Source organism: Arachis stenosperma, chromosome 2 (genome assembly GCF_014773155.1).
Source record: "Arachis stenosperma cultivar V10309 chromosome 2, arast.V10309.gnm1.PFL2, whole genome shotgun sequence".
Taxonomy (NCBI): Eukaryota; Viridiplantae; Streptophyta; class Magnoliopsida; order Fabales; family Fabaceae; genus Arachis; species Arachis stenosperma.
The window spans coordinates 42,258,467-42,277,555 of record NC_080378.1 but is presented as its reverse complement, the minus strand read 5'-3'; the positions used below and the strand labels follow the sequence as shown (position 1 = coordinate 42,277,555).

The following is a 19,089-nucleotide window of genomic DNA, read 5'->3' as shown; positions in this document are numbered from 1 at the left end:
TATACTCTTTATCCTTTGTTATATCACATCTGTTTCTTGTGCTTTAAGTTAGTAGCTTCGTTAGTACGTTTTGCGCTTTTCAAATCCTGTCTTTGAGCTATATCCTTCATCAGACTTCTAGATTATATTATTTCTTCTATATATTATATGTATGAGCTTAGAACTGTCATAACCTTTAATTAACCTTTACTTTACGACGCGAGGTAAAGCTTATGCTAATTGGGGTGTTACACACAACAATGTTTTTCGGGATTCATTTTGGCGGTTACCACTTTAAATTTTTTAATTTAGGTAGAAGATGATCGAACCGAAAAGTTAAGAGAGAGATAGAACACACATTGGTTTCAATTGACTGGGAATAGTGCGTGTTATTTCGATCCGCATTACGAAGGAGAAAACACTTTGTACAAAATGTATGTATGTATATCGTAGTTGCAGTTGGTAAACTGCGTATTTCGTTGATGAAATAGACTTTCTCTTATTTTATATTACAATGAGTGAAGCCTTCATCATTAATGAACCAACAAAGAATAAAGCAAGCCTTTAATGGCTGAGATGCTGCTGAGTCAAAGATAGGAAAGAAGGAGGATCCTTGATTCCTTGTTATGGTTTTAAATGTCATAACATGTATGATATCAATATTTTGACAAATTTAAATTTAGCACTTATGTTTCATGCAGAAAATTGCAAATTACTAACCATTCAACTATGTAGAGAGAAAGATAAGAGAATATACACTAAGCTAAGATGGCACCCAAAAACCAAAAATTAATGACCTCTGATAAAAAAATGACAACTATAAAGTCATAGAATTTTTTCTCCATGAAATTTTCCATCATGTCATCTCAATTACCTCAATAAAGGTGATCAACTATAAAAGCATAAGTGAAGAGAAGCAGAAATGAGAAAAAGAATACCTTTAAGAACGGCAAAAAAAAAGTGATGACTTTTTGATTTGTCAGACACCTCGATTTTTAGTTCGTAATTCAATCGATTGTGTTATACTTTTAATCGATATTTTGGCAAAATTCGTTTCTTACCCATCAATTAGTGTCAAACAAATCGACTGAATTAACAACAAATACGATTCCCTAATTTTTACGAATGTAATATATCAAAAGAAGAAAAGCGTTGATTCATATTGCCAAAATATTTATAGAGATCACGATTAATAGAAGATCTATTTTATTATTTTTTTAATTATTAATAAACATAAATAATAAAATAATAAAAAAATTATAAAATAAAAAAATTTAAAATTAAATAATAAAAAAATTGATTTTTAAATAAAATTAAACAAAAATATTTAATAATTATTAAAATAATTAAAAAAGATTTTTTATTAATAGTATAAACTCTAAATGTTATGGACCATCAAATCCATTGTACAAATTTTTGTGGGTGAGCGAATTAATTGAATTGACCGATTAAATAATTTTAAAGGTAAATGTTATGTTATTTATAACATTATGTCTAACTTACTAAAAAAAAAGATCTTTTTATATGAAATATTCTAACATAAAATTACTTTTATTTTTCTATAAGATCTTTAAAAAAAATAACTCAAAAAATGATTTTTTCTTAGAAGCTCATCCAAATAAGTCCATTTACTTATGTTTGGGTATAACAATATAAAAGTATTTTTTTGTTTATTTATTACATAAAAAATTCTTTCTTTTAAAAAATATGTAAATCACAGGAACTCAAAAAAATGTTTTTTATTTTTATTTTTTTAGTACTTTTATTTTTACTACTAGAAATTTGTCAAATACACTAAAAAAAATCTTTTTTTATTAAAAAAAATATTTTTTATCAAAATAATGACGCCCAAATAAACACAATATTTAATACACTTTAAATATTTTATCTTTATTTTATACATTTTATTTTTTATTTATAAAAGTAACTTAAACAATTTAGATACTAGTAGGAGTATTCATGGCCTGGTCCAACCTGAAGACGCGGCCCGGCTCTGAACTTTTTAGGGGCTAATTCAGTGTAATTTCATCGGGTCTAGGGCTATGTGAGGGTCTCAAAAATAGACCCGGTCATTATTTTGGGTCGGGTCTGGGCCATAGCTCGAGTCACCCGAACTTTGCCCGGTGTCCCAGTCATCATACATAATTAATATTTTGTGTTATTAGTGATGGATGATGGCTATTCTTATGTGGAATTTAAATATTATAAACCTTAATATTTTATGTTATTAGTCATTATAAGACTATAAGTTAATGTTTTATGTTTAAAATCCATAAAACTTTAGACTAATGTATAATATTGTGTTATTTGTATTGATTTAAATATTTGGTGTTATTAAACAATATTAGTATTGATTGTGGTTATGCTTTAATTTTAGGGAAGGATTGGTTCTTGTTATATTTTTCTAAGTGAATTTTACGATGTTAAATAATGGTTGGAGAATAGTTTTCAAACCCGGCTCGACCCGATCGGTTCGATCGAAAACCCGGTCACCCGGTCATCTGGTCAGGTTGAGCCACTCGTCGAACCGTTTAAGCAATAAACCCGGTAAAACCGGTTGATCCGGCCGGGTTTTATGAAAATCGGTGACCCGGACCGGTTCATATAACCCGGACCGGATTATGCTTTTATATTTTTTTTTTGTTAAAACGGTGTCGTTCTTTATTCTCTCCCTCTCCCTCACTTACCCCCTTTGCGTGGTGCCCTAACGGCCTAACCTAGAATCAGAACCCATCTCACCTCTCTCTTCTCTCGCCACTCTGTGCCTCAAGCCCGTCGCCGGCTCCTCAAGCTCTGGTCGCCCCCTCAAGCTCGTCGCCGCTCAAGCTCTGGTCGCCCCCTCAAGCTCGTCGCCGCTCAAGCTCTGTTGCCGCCTCAACCTCGCGTCGCCTCAAGCTCGTCGCCGCCTCAAGCTCATCGCCGCCTCAACCTCGCGCCACAGCCTCAAGCTCGTCGCCGCCTCAAGCTCGCGTCGCCGCCTCAAGTTCGTCGCCGCTCAAGCTCTGTCGCGCTCTGTCATAGTTCGTAAGCTCGCCTTCCTGCTTCGGCCATCAACGCTTCCTCGGCCCTGAGTCTGGGTTTAGGGTTTCAGCTTCGACCCAGGTCTTCCATCAACGCTTGCTTCGTCTCTCTGTCTCTGTGAGTTTCAGCTTCAGCCCTGTTATTCCTTTTTCAATTTTATTGCTGTAAATTGTTAGTACATCTTGAATTTATTGTTCAAAATTTGAGTTTGTTGCTAAAATTATGATTTAGCTAATGTTAATTTGCTGTAAATCATATTTGGAGAATTGAAGTTTTTTTGTTGCTACTTGAAAGTTATCATAGTTTAAGGTTTTGTTGCTGCCTGAAAGTAGAATTTGTTGCTAGAATTCTAGAAGTAGAATTTGATGCTGAATATATCATAAATGTGGTTGTTGCTGGATAATTGAGTTGAGTTGAATTTGTTACTGATCCTTGTTGTTGTTGTGTTGAATTTGTTTCTGATCTCTGATCTTTCTCTCTTTTTCTAACTCTGTTATAAATATAACTCTTGCATCCCTCTAAGAAGTGTGTATAAGATGAAGTTAATTCAGTTCACTAATTTCTTGAAGCTTCAAACTCTTCTTTCTCTATTTGTGATGTTCTGCATAATGCAATGTTTCTTATGGAAGATATAGATGCAAATTAAAATGAGAAAAATATTGATCAAACTCTAAATTTGTCCTATAAATATATACATGAAACTCCAAATCTGTTTGTGTCTTTCTGATGCTCTAAATTTATATTAGAAACTAGTTTATTATCTCTTTTTACATTATTAGTTATGTCTAAAAATTAATATTTGATTATTGTTATTATGTTTGTAAAGACTTACATTTTAATTTTCAATACATAATTTTAATTTCATGTATATAATGTTATATTTTTTTAGATTATGACCGGGTTAACCGGGTGAACTAGTGACCTATCGGTTGAACCAGAAACCCGGTGACCCGGTCATATGACCAGGTTGATTGTCGGTTCGGTTCTGATAACTATGAGTTGGAGTCTTAAAAATTTGGATATTTTCACATGCTAGTTTACAAGAAGGTAATGTTAACGGCCCGATGTTCATCCGATTTTTATTCAATATAATCGTGGCCCAAAAGTGTGTAGATTTCATCGAGTCTAAAACCGAATTCAGATCTAACAAATAGACTCAGTGTATATTTTAGATCGAGTTTAGATCACATTAAACCCGGTTTTAACCAATCCATGAACACCCCTGTATACCAGAATAAAAGGTACGTTAAAATTCACCAATTTTGAATCGTGAGAGAACAACTTGTCTTTTCAAGCTTACATGTTTAAACTTCAAAGGTTAAAAATCACCCTAAATCATTAACCCCCGCTGCCGCCGCCTTCCTCTTCTCCCCTTCCTTCCCCTTTTCTCTCTACCAACTCCAGCAGAGGCACCACCGCCGGCATTGTTTCTCTGTTCTCCACATCTCCTACGCCGTTCACCTCTTGCGTCGCCGCTCCCGTCTCTCCCCCTTTGGCTGCTGCAAGCGTCTCTTCCCGCTTGCCCGCGTCGCTGCCGCCAGCGTCTTTTTGCCACTGTTGGACAAACCTTTGAACCCGTCACTTGACCGGTTCAGTTCTCGCAACCTTACTCTCTCATCCACTCACACTCACTCTGCGTCTCTACCTCGCCTTTCAGACCTCCTCGTCGCCACTGCCTCGTCTCCACTGTCCCTCGACATCGCCTCTCACCACTCGGTTTGTTGCCTCGCCTCTTCCTCTGAGCCTCCGCGTCTTGCCGACTCGCCGTGCCTTCCTCTGTCGCCGTCAGTCCGTCACGATCCCACTGCGTTGCCCCTCCCTTTCCGTGGCCAATTTATGGTCCATCTGCAGCCAGCAGGTAGGCCGTTGCCATTACCTCTGCTCTTTTTTCTTTTTCTTGATGATATAATGTGATTTTAGGTTTAGGTTGGGTCTTTTTGATACAAGTTTAGCTGTGATTTTGGTTTAGGTTAGGTATTTTTTCAAGGGTCAAGTATATTTTTGTCTTGAAGTATGTCAAAAGGTTGAAAAATATCCTTAACTTTTATTTTATTTCAATTTTCTCCTAGAAGTTTTTGATTTGCATGAAATGTACCAGGAAGCTAATCTTTTAAGAAATTTAGGATTAATTCAGCAACGATTTCTTAAGTAACCTTTTCACACAAGCAACTGGCCCCTAATTGTCAAACATTATTGCTAAATTGGTCATAAATTTCTTGAAAATTTAGCTGTTGGGGTAATTTGATGCAAACTGAACTTTTAGACAAAATTGAAACAAAATAAAATTTAGTATTATTTTTGAAAGTTTTGACAAACTTCAGGACAAAAAGTATACTTAACCTTTTTATGAACTGTTGGCAGCTAGGTTTAGTTTGATTGTTATTTTTTAGCATATGCATTATGTTGTATTAGACTAGTTAAGGGTAGATTGTGTACTTTTTGACATGAATTTGTCTATTTCTTAGGTATGACAATTTGTCTTCTGAAACTCTGTTTATTACTATTTAAACTATGTTGAATTATGGATAAAGACAATGTTTATTTCGATTAAGTCTTGACGACAATGAAGATTATGCTTGTAATATGGTTGAAGAATATTTAAGTCCCTTTTTTTTTAATTTTTCTTTGAAAATCCATAGATATCCACTCTGATCCGGGATTGGGCGAGGAATTGGTACCCGTCACTCGTCAAGGGTACGGTGTGGGGACTGGGAAGTTATGCAAAATGGGGGATGGTGCAGGGACCATGTTGGATTGTTGGTTTTACTCTTTTCGTTATTTTCTTTGTGTTTGTCTCACCATGAACCTTTGTTTTGCCCACAAGCCATAACTGCCAGAGTCTCCATGGCAGAAAGGAGCAAGGAGCTTCTTCACTTGGAACACAAGGCCACACCCCTCTCATCTTTAGGTCTATTTTTTTTCTCCCTTTTCTTTCTTCTTTTTTATTTATTTTATATATATTTTGCTTTAGATTTCTTATTGTTGAAGTTTGATTTTTTTTTTTTTTTCACTTTTATGCAGAATCCACACTTCTTGTTTGTAACGGCAAAAGAGAACAATGCACTCAAACTAAGATACTTCCCCCTAATGGCACTCCTCTTACTTCTCCTATTCCCAAAAGCCAACGTACTATTTCAAATTCATCCCAAGTTCTTATATTTTTAAATTTTATTTATTTATTTACGGTGGAAGTAGGACCTATGCTAATAATTAAGTTCATTTTTGTTTAATAACACTTGGCTGTTATTATTCTTGTCGTATTTATTTATTTAAGTATTTCATTATTCATGTTGGGTTTTGAATTTAAGTAGTAGTAGTAGTAGTAGTAGTAGTAGTTTTCTTAGTGGGGGTGTTTAGATTGTTAGCCATGATTATTATCTACTATTATTATTATTGAAGGTAGAAATAACTAAAGATCTCAATGAAATATTTGATTATTGGTAGTTTTAATTGTTTAATAGTTATCTCCCATTGTTAGTAAATCATATAATTGAGTAAAAGTGAATGATTGGTAGATCTATGCGACCTTTTCATTAGTAGTTGAGATTAGTCCATATTCTACCTGATGAAATTTTCTTTTGAAACATTGTGCAGTATGGAATCAGATGATATTGTTCTGAAATTGTGAATGCTTTATCTTTTTTAGATTTTGAATTTGATTATGTTATTCCTGGCTATTCAGCTGGAAATATTAGAGTAATTAGACAAATGAGAGAAAGATTATTACTAATTGTGTCAATTGCTCTGAAATTTATTACTTTGCTCTATCATCATGTTTATTTGACAGCTGTGAACTAACAAACTCTTATCCTCGCATTCTCTCCATTTTGACTCTCGCCCTCTCCTTTTCCTTTCATCACTTCCCCACAAGCTTGAGCATATAGATAATATTTATCAAGCTTAGAACATAAATAACCTATAGAAGATATTATTTGATATTATGAGATATTTAAGGATAAACTTCTTCTCTAAGACTCACCCTCAAGCTAAAGTTACTAAGCTCTAAGCTTTTTACAATAATACTCGTGGAAATATAATATGAAGACTAAAGAAAGGCCATCTGTATCTGCTGGAAACATGTCAGGGCCAGCAAGAACTGCTGAAGATGTGCAGGGGCCTGTTGCGACTTCTGGAGTTGTGCAAGGGGTAGCTGGGACTGTTGGGGACCTGCTGGGACTATCCGGAACTGCTTGGGCCAGTAAGGAGGTCAGGAACCTAGGGAAGCGACTTGGTTGAGCAGTCATTGTCTTTCAAAGAGGCCATAAATAGCATATAACTGGCAAAAACTGTGAATGACAAATATTACCGTTGGTATGGTTCACAATGGGAGGTTGGAAGGAAAACACAACCCAATATTCATCACTTTTGCTGCGTTTGGTTCTGAGAACAGAACAAGATAAGACAGAACATTGAGAACAAGACACAATGGACAGAGACACAAAGATTAATGTTCTTGTATTTTGTTTGGTGATAAACTAGAACAAAATATAAAAGTCTAATTTACTCTTATTTTTTCCATACAAAAATTTAGGAAGAAAAATATGATGATGAAAAACATAATTTTGAAAATTTGGTAGAAATATTGAAAGAAAAAATGAAAAATAAATTCTCTCGTTAGTGTTTCTGTGTCCTTGACAGAAAGGACGCAAAATACACTAATTTAGTGTCCCTACACACATTGTCTCTGTCTATGTTTTGTCTATCAAACATAATTTGTATCTCTGTATCTTCAATGTTCCGTGCGTATAAACAAACGCAACCATTGTGCCAAGAGGACTAGATACTAAAAGTAAGAATAGGGAGATGCTGGAGGTTACACAGACAACAAAGGGGTCAGACTTGCACTATTAGAAGCAGGAGATCAATACTCAAATAGTCATGGCACCCATTAGAGATAAGTGAGGTCGAGTGAGTCACTTTCTTGTTGCATCGGAAAATTGGATAGAAGATTGAGTGATTCCCTTCGATTCAATTCCCAAATTATGGTGTTGACAAGTTAAGTTGAGAGAATCCTTTTGTTGTTGCATCGAAAAATTGGATAAAAAGTAGCGTAATTCTCTTTGTATTCAATTTCAACCTATTCTTTTGTTTTCTATTTTAATTTCAATTTATCTTTTTATTCAATTTCAGTGTTTATCTTTTTGTTTATCCTTCACTTCGTATCAGTGTCTGACTTTGATGTGGTCTTATTCTTAATTTTGGTTTGATTTGTGTTGTTAGTTGGCGCTTTCAAGTGCAATGCCAAAAGGATTGTCAGCATATTCCAAGCTATTGTTATAACTTAGAAGTGAACTAGTTTTGGCTGGGAAATCAAAGTTTGTGATCTTATATTTGAGTGATGGCAATGAAATAAGAACCTAAATATTTGATGGCAAAATCTGTTTCATTGGTCTGTGTGATTTTCTTGATTAGATTTTCTCTGCTTGTTCACATGTTTTGTTGTTTTACTGTTCTACATTTCTAGTATGGGGTTAGTCCCTTGTTCTTAATTAATTAGTTGTTGATGTTATCAGTAGAAGATAACTGAATGCTTTTATTGTTGATATACATGATAATGATTTTCTTTTTCACAATATTTCACTGCTGAATTTGGTGTTCAAATGAAACTACCTAGTTAATACTTAGTACAAGTGAATATTATAGTTGTAATCACTGAACTAGTACTTTAAGTAGAGCATAGCCCTAAGATGGAATCACAAAATTGAGCTGCAATATTTTTAACCTAACATGACTCTTTTTTTTTTAATTTTGTATTGATGCAGTTTTAGGGAAGGTTAAAGATTTCTTAGGAGTAATGTCAGAAGCAAATAAGCGGCTGGAACTTGATGCGAAGGTTCAAATTTGAGTTCTGATTGAAGCCATATTTTTATTAACCATTTTCTCCCTTTGTTCTCCTATCTATTTTCTTGTTGCTATGTTTTGAAAATTTGTAGGATCATCCTGAGAGTTACAATATTGAAGATCTCACTGGAAATGAATCCAAAGTTATTGAAATGGTAATTCATTGTTCAATCCGTGTCATATCTTCTATGTATGATTCGTGCTACTGACCTGCAAATAGTTGATTATTGCATTGGTTTTTTTGCTCAATCTTTTTCTTTTTAAGGATTTGATGCTTGGTGTTGCGGATCTTAATACACCTGAGGCTGTGGCTGCTGCTGAATCAGCAATTTCCAGTTGTCAGCCTGCGATTTCATTGGCCGCTGATGGCAAAGACACAGACACAGATTCAGATGAAAGCAGTGCTGAAGATGATAACGAGGATGATGGAATCAGAAGTGGTGATGCTGGAAATGATGGTAGAAAGCCTTCATCTCTTGATGATGAAAAACGAAAGGGAAATAATAATTCCAAAAAACGAGCAAGGATAGTTGAGCTCTCATGAACTCGATGGTGTGTGGTAACTGGTAAGGGGTTATGAGAAATAGATGCATGAGTTGGCGTAAATTGTTGTATGTACTTACTAAGATGATATCAGCAAGAATCAAAATGCATCTTTTACATCTAGGGTAGGGATACATTGTTTGATTTTGGCTTATGTTTGAGATCAAACAATAGCAGCCTCCATATCTGAGTTAATTTAGTGGAAACTCCTCAATGAGCTATGCACGTATTTATGCCATTAATGGCAGAGGATTTCGGTGTAGCGATACTTATTAATTTGTTTTTATGAGTTCTATATGCTCTTGCTAAACTTCAGTGTTTTTAACTTCTAGAGCCATTTTCCATGCAATATGTTAATTTATGCAACCTGTTAATTTTCAAAACAGCCATGTTTCTACTACAAGTTATAAAACAAGTGATGAGTTTAATTTTGATGCATTGACAGTGTAAATGTTTTACACAGTTGATTTTATGTTTACTTGAATGATCATCTACAAAGTTAATGTGAAAAGTATTATTTTTGCTGATATAGCGTTATATAATTGGATGTAAGTATAAAACTATTTTACACTGATATCAAAATTAAATTCAGCAATTGATAACAAAATGAGAAGTGTAGTAGTTTCAAATAGGTATAAAGTTGCAACTTAGATAGTCACCAATAAATTTCATGAATGGGGTGATTTCCTTTATGTATTTTTCAGCTTTGTCTGATAAAGTAATATATTAACTCATATATAGAACCTATATAGCATAGTTGACATGCATTTTCTAAAATTAAAGGAAAATGTATTTCAATTTTTAAACGTAGTATTTTGAAACTAGCGAGGATATGGATCAGTAATTGAAGCTTCATTGACTGATTCTTGTGCTGGTCCTTTTGTCGATGTGTTTGATCCTGTATTCAGCAAAAATGCAGGTTCTGAAGGTACTGCGAGTGTGACCGAATGATTATTAAGCATGAGTAAAACTGTAGCCATGGTTGGTCTATCAGCTTCATTTGTTTGAACACATAGTAAAGCAATGTGGATGCATCTCATTATTTCATTCTGGGAACCATTTCTTAATGTGGCACCTACAATGTTTGTAATTGTCCCATCCTTCCAATTTCTCCATGCCTGCAAGAATTTTCTCAGATTAGTATCCTTTTATTAATTTGTGCTAACGATTAATCTTCCGAGCCCTTGCTATTAGGTCTGTGTGGTAACTCTTAAGGTACAAAATACAAAGGTACTGTAGTATAGATAAGGAAGGCATAATGAGAAAACAGTGATGACTTACAAAGTTCATGAGAGTCTCTGGATTCTCACTCTGACAATTGCCACTGCTTTTCTTGCCACTTACAATCTCGAGAACTAATACACCAAAACTATACACATCCGACTTGATTGAAAATAGTCCATAAAATTGATATTCAGGTGCCATATATCCACTACATAACAAGATAGGTAACATAGTGTCAATTAGTAAGCTTAATGATATTAATACTAAAGTAAAATTAAGTAGATTTTAATATATACTTACTAAGTTCCAACAATTCTATTTGTATTAGAGTGAGTTTGACTTGTAGCAAATAGTTTTGCAGTACCAAAATCTGATATCTTAGGATTCATCTTTTCGTCTAAAAGAATATTTGCTGCTTTGAGGTCACGATGAATAATACGCAATCGAGAATCCTCATGAAGGTAGACAAGACCTCGAGCAATACCTCCAATGATTCTGTGGCAGCTTTCCCAATCCAAATTTGCTCTCTTGGTGGGATCTACACTTGTATATATTCAAAGCACATGAAATTTAAAAAGATCTCATTAAACTTAATTTGAAACCAAAATGAAAAAAATAGAGGTATTTAAACCTACCAAATATAAAGTAATCAAGACTTTTATTGGGTACAAATTCATAGACGAGTAACCTTTCTCTTCCTTCCAAACAAAAACCAAGTAGGCTAACTAAATTTCGATGTTGAAGCTTAGCCAGTAACAACACTTCATTCTTAAATTCTAGGTCTCCTTGACCAGAACTCCTTGCCAACCTTTTTACAGCAATCTCTTGTCCATTTGTGAGAATACCCTAACAAGTAAAAACATACAATATATATAGCCAGAAATTATTTGTCAAGAAAATATATATATATATATATATATATATATATATATATATATATATTGTTATTTTTTATTTTTTTAAATATAGATTTTGTAGATGACTATTTTCCGTATGCTAAGTTAGAAAATCATCTCTTCAAAATAAGATGCAGGCACACTCAAAAGTGATAATCATATTATTTGACAATATAATAGCAAGTTTTAAGAATACAAAACATAAACAACTTATCATTAAGAAATTCTGTGGTGGCTATTATTATAGTAGTTATGACACTTTAGCAACATTTAAAAATTATAGTTAAAGTTAAAGTCACATTCTTTTTACTATTTGGCTACACTTTTTAATTTGAAAAAAAAAAGTGTGATCAAATAAAAAATGTGATGTTAAGTTTTGAAACTTTTTTTTGGTGTTTTATCAAACTTTCATTGCCGCCACAATCATATCATAGCGATCCGATAATTCACCTATCTAATATTACTACTATAACTGACCTTGTAAACAGCCCCAAATCCACCTTGTCCAAGCTTATTAGCATCAGAAAAGTCATTTGTAGCATCTCGTATACTCTCCAAGTTAAATTGTAATGACTCAACAATCTCCATATCTTCAGTGTTATCATCCTCTGGTGTTTGACATGGATGACAATTTAAATTAACCGGGTAATTCCCAAAATTGATAGAAAGAAAAAAAGTGAGTCTTTTTATGTTATAAGAATACATTGTACTTTTTTAGTATTAAGCAGTGTTTAGAAGTTGCTTTTTCAAACACAAATTAAAAGAGAGTTAGAGATAAACAACACATAATTTTGTTTGGTAGTTGAAGTATATATAAAAAGTTTTCTATTTTAAGCGGAATTTTTTTATTTTCTGTCTTATAAAAAAGTGAAAATAATGAAGAAAAACCCAGAAAAAACAAAAATAAAAATTTGTCCTACATGTTAAAATTGCTATTAAGAATTAAATCAAACATTGAATGAAGTCATTGATCAAATTAAACATTTCAACTCACTTGAATTGCTTTTCCTTTGCTTCCTCTTTCTTAGATACCTGCTGCGGATAAAAATAAACATGAACATAATCACAGCCACTATAGGTACTGTTATGGCGATGACTAGTACTGAAGTGTGGCTCTTTCCTGCAAAATTTCATATATAATCCTTAGTGGGACATAAGATTAACATCAATTTCTTAATTAGATACTTGTAATAAAGTTTATCAAAAAATAATAAAAATGCATTAAGCTACTAGGGTTTGATACAGTGATAAGAAGTTCGGATAGTGTAACAAAGAATGAAAGCAAAGTGAATTTATCTTGATGAACAAGTATTTAACAGCAGAAGAGAAGAGTAAAATTATGCTACCATGATTAAAGTGACTATATATGTATTGTTAAAATTAAAATAATATTTTTTTATATTTTAATAATACTTTCTATAAAGTGTTATTTAACAATACAGTTTTGTTAGGAAACTAACTAGGAGGATAACCAATTAGAATCAACTAGTTGAAAAACAAGAAGTCTGTTATAAAAAAGAAAAAAAATCTCTCACTATCCTAATTTTTTAAATTTTAAAACTAAAAATACAAATGATTGAATTAAGTTTGCTTAGGTTGTAGTTGGCTCTTAAACTTTTTTTTTTAACAATAAAAGAATATTACTTCAATTTTAAAAATATTTTTTAAAATACTATAGTTATGGTAGCCAACACAGCATGACATACTAGAACAACTCCTTTGGACATAATGCATTTTATGGACTTTTACTTTTTTTTTATGTTTATTATGGATAGTAAATACCTCGTGAAGACGGGTTAGTTACAGAGGTGGTGGTGGGCGGCGAAGGTGGCGTATACGCCGTCGGCCCATAGAATTGATACGATGTCTCAAATCTCATAAAACAACTTGGCCTAACAACCCTACCACCCATGCTATCCTTACAACAATCTTTTGATATTCTTTCAATAGATTGAGCTATGCAGTTATCACAATCTTCTCCAGACAAATCAGGCGTGCACTGGACAAGACCATAAACATCATCAAAATTGGGAAGACTAAAGTTTCCCACAGCATATTTTAACCGAGAGTCACCAGAAGAAGCTTTGCTTTTCAAGCCATTCAACAAATCGTTCAATTTTGTATTGAACTCATTCAAATCCGTGGCGTTTTTGTCGCTTTTCTTGTAATAAGCCGGTCCATTGTCCATCCGGTCAAATATGCTGCGATTCGAGTATCGCAGCATGCATAGTTCGTCGTTGTACCACCCGATCGCCACCTTGCGATTCGGACAAACCGCCGTGAGATTGGCTCTGGATTGGTTTAGGCAAGTTCGGCACTGCTCCGGCTTAATGTCTCCTCTACATAGTCCAATGGCGTACACTCTGTTTGGGTACTCGCTGTATGAGACGTTGTAGAAACCGTAATCAATTTCTTTGTTGTTGAGAATATTTGACATAAGAGTGTTGAGGTTGGTATGGTAGGTGCTATTGGTTGTGTAGTTGCCTTCGATGTCTATGGTAATGCTCTGCTCATCACAGAAATATTGGAACTCCTGCGAAGTTTTTGAAGCGTGTGATTCAGATGCTAAGTTACTAGCAGTGAAGAGAAGGCAACAAAGAAAGGACAATGTCCTTAAAGAAAGAAAGATCTTCATGGTTGTGTTCTGGGAATAAGAAGTGATACGAAAGAAGGGATGATGGGGAAGTGTTTCTTTAATGGAAAAAATTTAAGGTCAATTATAATGCACATATGTAAAGAATAATGCAAAGAATATACTAAAATCAGTCATCAAAGACCATCACTAATATAAAATATATGATAGAATATAAATACACATTAAAAATAAATTAAATTACACATATATTTATATATAAATATATTAGTGACTGATTTTAGTGTATAAATAATATTTTTTATATGTAAATTTGCATAGAGTTAAAAGAGTAGATATTTTTTGTTCATGTATTTTTTTGACATGTGTCTATCTTCTGTGATTGGAAGTTGGCTCCAACCAGGTTTTGGAGAAGGAAGTCTATTTATTTAAAGTTTATTCACGGGGTTCACCTTTACATATTAAAATTTGGTTTTTATAAAGGTCTCTCAAAACAGTTGCGTATTTATTTTATTCTGTTAATTCAAATAACTCAATAAACTTTTTTAATATTTTACAATAATTTTGATCTTACAGCTAAATATATATTTTACACTTTTTTTAATAAATATATCAATAAATTCAGAAATCTATACTATTAAAATGAAAAAAAGTAATGATATGACATGAATTTTATTCTGTATTCACTTAATTAAAAAATATATATTTTAAATTATAATCTATATTTACATAAAGTATTAGAATGCATTAAAATTTAATATTTATATTTATATTTATAAATATAAATGCATATGGAAAAAATGAAAAAACGAGTGATGTTCACAGTACCATTTATTACCAAAAAAAATTATTGAAATATAATTGAAGATGACCCACATAATATTTTTTAGAATGTTCTTTAAGATCAACCAAAATTATTAGATTTGTTGTTATATTGGATTAAAGCTAAGTAAGAAGGAACAAAATTAATATATTTTATTTATTATTTGTTATTCATTAGCTTAGTCGCTTTAATTACAATTGCTCTAAGAAATATAGATATATATATATATATATATATATATATATATATATATATATATATATATATATATATATATATATATATATATATATATGAAATGCTTGATTGTCATTACTCAATATTCTGTCAAATCCAAAGTTTATTATTCTTCGAGCGAGTTTTGAATTTCTTTACCCATTCCATTTTCAAGTAGATTCTGTAACAAATAATGGTTGGTTTTATATATCTCAAATTAATTTTTTATGATTAATAGTTAGGAACAAATATAATTTAATAATTTTATAATTTTGATATAATAGTTTTTAAAATTATTAGATTTTTTTTTCCTAAATTATGGACACACTATATTATGAGTCAAAGAATGATACAGAAATTAATGAAATGCTGCTAAAAATATTTTAAGTGTTCATCCTTTCGGTTCCCAAAATTTTTATTTTGTAAAATTTCTTTTGATCGCATAAGGAAAAAATTTATTTGATTATAATCTATGTTTATACTTAAATATCTTATACCAAATTAAAAAAAAATATAATGCTAGGTAAGAAATTTTTTTAGTCAACATTAATCAACTTTTTTAAAATTATTTTGTTTATTTTAAATTTTAGACTCTAAATCACAAACTTTAATCTTAAATTCTAAAACAGAAACTTATACATTAAAATTAGTTAATATTAACTAATTAAAAATTGATTCCGTATACTTTTTTAATTAAAAATATATGTCTAAAAAATTCTTATATTTGATATATCTTGAAACTAAATTTTAAAACTAAGAAAGTTTTTTAATGAAGGAGAATCTTAATGAGTATATAACAAAGAGAAGACATTGGATAATAATATCTTTTAGATTTTTTAAAGTAAGTACAAAATTCTCAACATCTTGAAGTTGAGTAGAAATCAGTTCAACAAGAAAAAAAAAACAAAAAAAACATATATATATATATATATATATATATATATATATATATATATATATATATATATATGTGTAATATGAGAATACAAATTATATTAATTCTAACATTTAGTGTACAATGATTTGAGATCTAGTTTTAAGATTTATCAAATGTAAAAACTTTTTAGACATATATTTGGTAATTTGATATAAGAGATATATAAATATAAATTTAAATTACAATTAAATAAAAAAATCTCTTATGAAATTAGAAGAGATTTTATAAATTTTAGGGTGTTTGAAATTTTTTAGAATTCAATAATCACGAGACTTGAATTTAATTCTAGTATTTAAAACAAAAATAATTAAATTAGTGTAGATGAAATTTAATTTAATTTTATTATTATTTTTTAAATAAATTTTAAACTAAATAGATTTAATTTGAAATTCCATTCCATTGAAATTTCGCTTAAAACTTAAAATATTTAAAATATCCTTATTATAATTTAATTATTTTTTCTTAACTTTCTCCTTTCTTATTTTCTCTCAACACTTCTCACCTTTTAACTTAGACACTTTTTTCTTTCACTACCTTCATTCTCTTCCCTTTCTTTTCCTTCAACTCAATATACCTATTTTCTACTAAGTAGATCTAGAAAATATCTACACATATAAATTGTATGTATTTAACTTAAATTAATGACACTACTGCTAAGTTTGAATATTTTAAGTAAAGTTATGTTAATCATAACACTAACAAAAAGTGACATAATTTTATCTCATTTTAATGATATTAATTAGTTGCTATAATTTGCTATTAATAATTAGTTATTTTTTATTTATTATGTCATCAAATCACTCAACAAGTTAGTTTTTGATAGTTCATATTTATTTTTTGTTGTTAGTTTGTCGTTTGAATTGACCATGGAAAACTATTTAATTTTTTTAATTAATAACAATATTTTTAGATTAATCCAAATTTTATTTTTTTAAAAGAGGTGAACAAATTTTAGTTGAAAAATATATTTTTTAATTATTTTATATAATTTAATAAATAAGTATAGTTATTATTTAAATATAATGTTATATTATAATAAAAGATAAAGTTATTCACTATAAAACTTTAATTCATTTAATAAACATTTTAAATACTAAAATTCAGTTCAATTCTATAATTTTATTAATTTATTTTAAACACTAAAATTCAATTCAATTCTAATTAAAATTCAATTTTGTTCTAATAGAATTCAATTCAATTATTCTATACTATTAACAAATTTTAAACAGCCTAACAGTGAAAAAATGAAATATGAGAGTTAAAATAATGATCACTTATTAAAATATTTTTGAGTAGCACTTTATTAGTTCTTCTATGATTTATTGATTTCTTTGACTCATATACAGTGTTTATATAACTTATAAAAATTTATATAATAATTTTAAAAATATTATATCAAAACTTATATTTAAATTATATTTTTTATTAATTATAAAAAATTAATTTGGGATATATAAAACTAACAATTATGTGATATAAAATCTACTTGAAAATAGGAAAGACGAAAAATTCATTGCAAACAACAATAAACTTTGGATTTAAGGCAATGTTGGGTAATGACAATCGAGCTTATCTAATTATAGACAGATAGGTTCGAGCTAAGTTATAACATTATTAATATTTATTGTTTGGTACATATTATTTGTAAACACATACATGAAATCTAGCTTAAAATTTTAACGGTAATGTTAATAAAGAATAATAAATTATCAAGGATATTAAATTTGAAGAAGATGCTATAGATTATAAATTTGCAAGTAACAAATTCTTTCTAAAAATCATAGTTGTCAAAATTGAACCGGTGATCGAATCGGTCAGGTTATTAGGTCACTGGGTTATTGGTTCAACTGCTGAGTTATTGGTTAAATTGGTTGACTCGGTCCTATGTAAATAAAAAATAAAAAATAGTCAAAAGTTTAAAATTAAAATTTAAAATACATATTCTTACTAACATTTTAAAATATTAAGTTATTTTAAAACAATATGGAACATGAACAGTAAATATTTTATTATTTTTACTCCATCATAAATATATTTATTTTTTTTATATTGAAATAACTATTATTTTTAAATTTTAATAATTTATTAATTAGTTTATATCTTTTATACTATTATATACTAAAAGTATTTATTAAAAAATAATATTAATAGATATTATATAATTATAAAAAATAAGTGAGTTTATAATTATTGTTAAATAAAAGTATAATTAATTTAAGAATGAGTAAATTTATAATTAAAATTAAAATAAATTAAATAAAAATAAACTATTTGATAGAAGATATCTATATGTATTATAATTTGCATAAATATTAATAGAAAACATAGTGGTCTGATGGTTGTGGACCGGACTGGTATAAGATCCGGTTCACCGATTTTTCGGTCGAACCGGCCGGTCCGGTCCGATTTTTACAACTATGCTAAATATATATATATATATATATATATATATATATATATATATATATATATATATATATATATATATATATATATAATTTGGATCATCTAAATTTTGGATTTTCATTTTAGAGAATAAGTTGTGATTTTTCACTATTGAATATTTTTTTATATTTTTTTATCTCACCTATAAAATAAATAGTGAGAGATCACATTTTACTCTTTAAAATAAAATTTAAAATTTAGAGGATCCAAATTCATATATATAAGAGCAAATTTAATTAAAGCGATTTAGCTAATAATAAATCACAAATAATAAATAAAATCTAATAATCATGTTAACAATAGAATCTAATAATTTTAGCTGTTCTTAACGAACCTTAAAAAAAAATCACATTGGTCATCTTCAACAAAAAATTTTGTAATGAATGATAATGTAAATATCACTCTTTTTATTTTTTGGAAAACAATTATATGGTGATGTTAAACCAAATTATTTAGTAATTAAGTTTAGTCAAGTTAGTTTAATAGATTAATGACACAATAAATTTGACTGAAAAGAATAAGAACGAGACACACAAGAAAGAAAAAACTTGGTTAAATAATTTGATTATAA

General features: G+C 30.0%; 2 protein-coding genes across 4 annotated transcripts; one reads left to right on the top strand and one right to left on the bottom strand.

Moving 5' to 3' along the window:
- Nucleotides 1-4,291: 4,291 nt before the first annotated feature.
- Nucleotides 4,292-9,694, top strand: LOC130960589 (uncharacterized). 3 transcript variants are annotated; one of them, XM_057886020.1, is made up of 7 exons: nucleotides 4,292-4,858; nucleotides 5,640-5,694; nucleotides 5,825-5,908; nucleotides 6,022-6,126; nucleotides 8,763-8,833; nucleotides 8,934-8,996; nucleotides 9,107-9,694. In XM_057886020.1, exons 3-7 carry the CDS (start codon nucleotides 5,845-5,847, stop codon nucleotides 9,383-9,385), a joined length of 582 nt encoding a protein of 193 aa, XP_057742003.1. In that variant the 5' UTR covers nucleotides 4,292-4,858; nucleotides 5,640-5,694; nucleotides 5,825-5,844; the 3' UTR covers nucleotides 9,386-9,694. The 3 variants fall into 3 exon arrangements, with proteins under 3 accessions (XP_057742003.1, XP_057742002.1, XP_057742001.1); XM_057886019.1 differs by lacking the exon at nucleotides 5,640-5,694; XM_057886018.1 differs by having other exon boundaries at nucleotides 4,293-4,858; nucleotides 5,640-5,908.
- Nucleotides 9,695-10,044: 350 nt separating this feature from the next.
- Nucleotides 10,045-14,178, bottom strand: LOC130961626 (cysteine-rich receptor-like protein kinase 44). Its single transcript, XM_057887595.1, has 7 exons — nucleotides 13,287-14,178; nucleotides 12,499-12,624; nucleotides 11,982-12,112; nucleotides 11,244-11,454; nucleotides 10,909-11,146; nucleotides 10,666-10,816; nucleotides 10,045-10,502 (listed from the first exon to the last, which is right to left on the bottom strand). Exons 1-7 carry the CDS (start codon nucleotides 14,137-14,139, stop codon nucleotides 10,206-10,208), a joined length of 2,007 nt encoding a protein of 668 aa, XP_057743578.1. The 5' UTR covers nucleotides 14,140-14,178; the 3' UTR covers nucleotides 10,045-10,205.
- Between the last annotated feature and the right edge of the window lie 4,911 nt (nucleotides 14,179-19,089).

Bases quoted from the DNA above. Each gene is read 5' to 3' on its own strand.
- LOC130961626 (XM_057887595.1), bottom strand. From the start codon at position 14,139: ATGAAGATCTTTCTTTCTTTAAGGACATTGTCCTTTCTTTGTTGCCTT. The intron at 11,455-11,981 runs GTCAGTTATAGT...TTTACTTGTTAG, and splicing joins GATTTGGGGCTGTTTACAAG to GGTATTCTCACAAATGGACA. The intron at 11,147-11,243 runs GTAGGTTTAAAT...ATACAAGTGTAG, and splicing joins TCTTGATTACTTTATATTTG to ATCCCACCAAGAGAGCAAAT.
- LOC130960589 (XM_057886018.1), top strand. From the start codon at position 5,719: ATGCAAAATGGGGGATGGTGCAGGGACCATGTTGGATTGTTGGTTTTA. The intron at 5,909-6,021 runs GTCTATTTTTTT...ACTTTTATGCAG, and splicing joins CACACCCCTCTCATCTTTAG to AATCCACACTTCTTGTTTGT. The intron at 6,127-8,762 runs GTACTATTTCAA...GTATTGATGCAG, and splicing joins TCCTATTCCCAAAAGCCAAC to TTTTAGGGAAGGTTAAAGAT.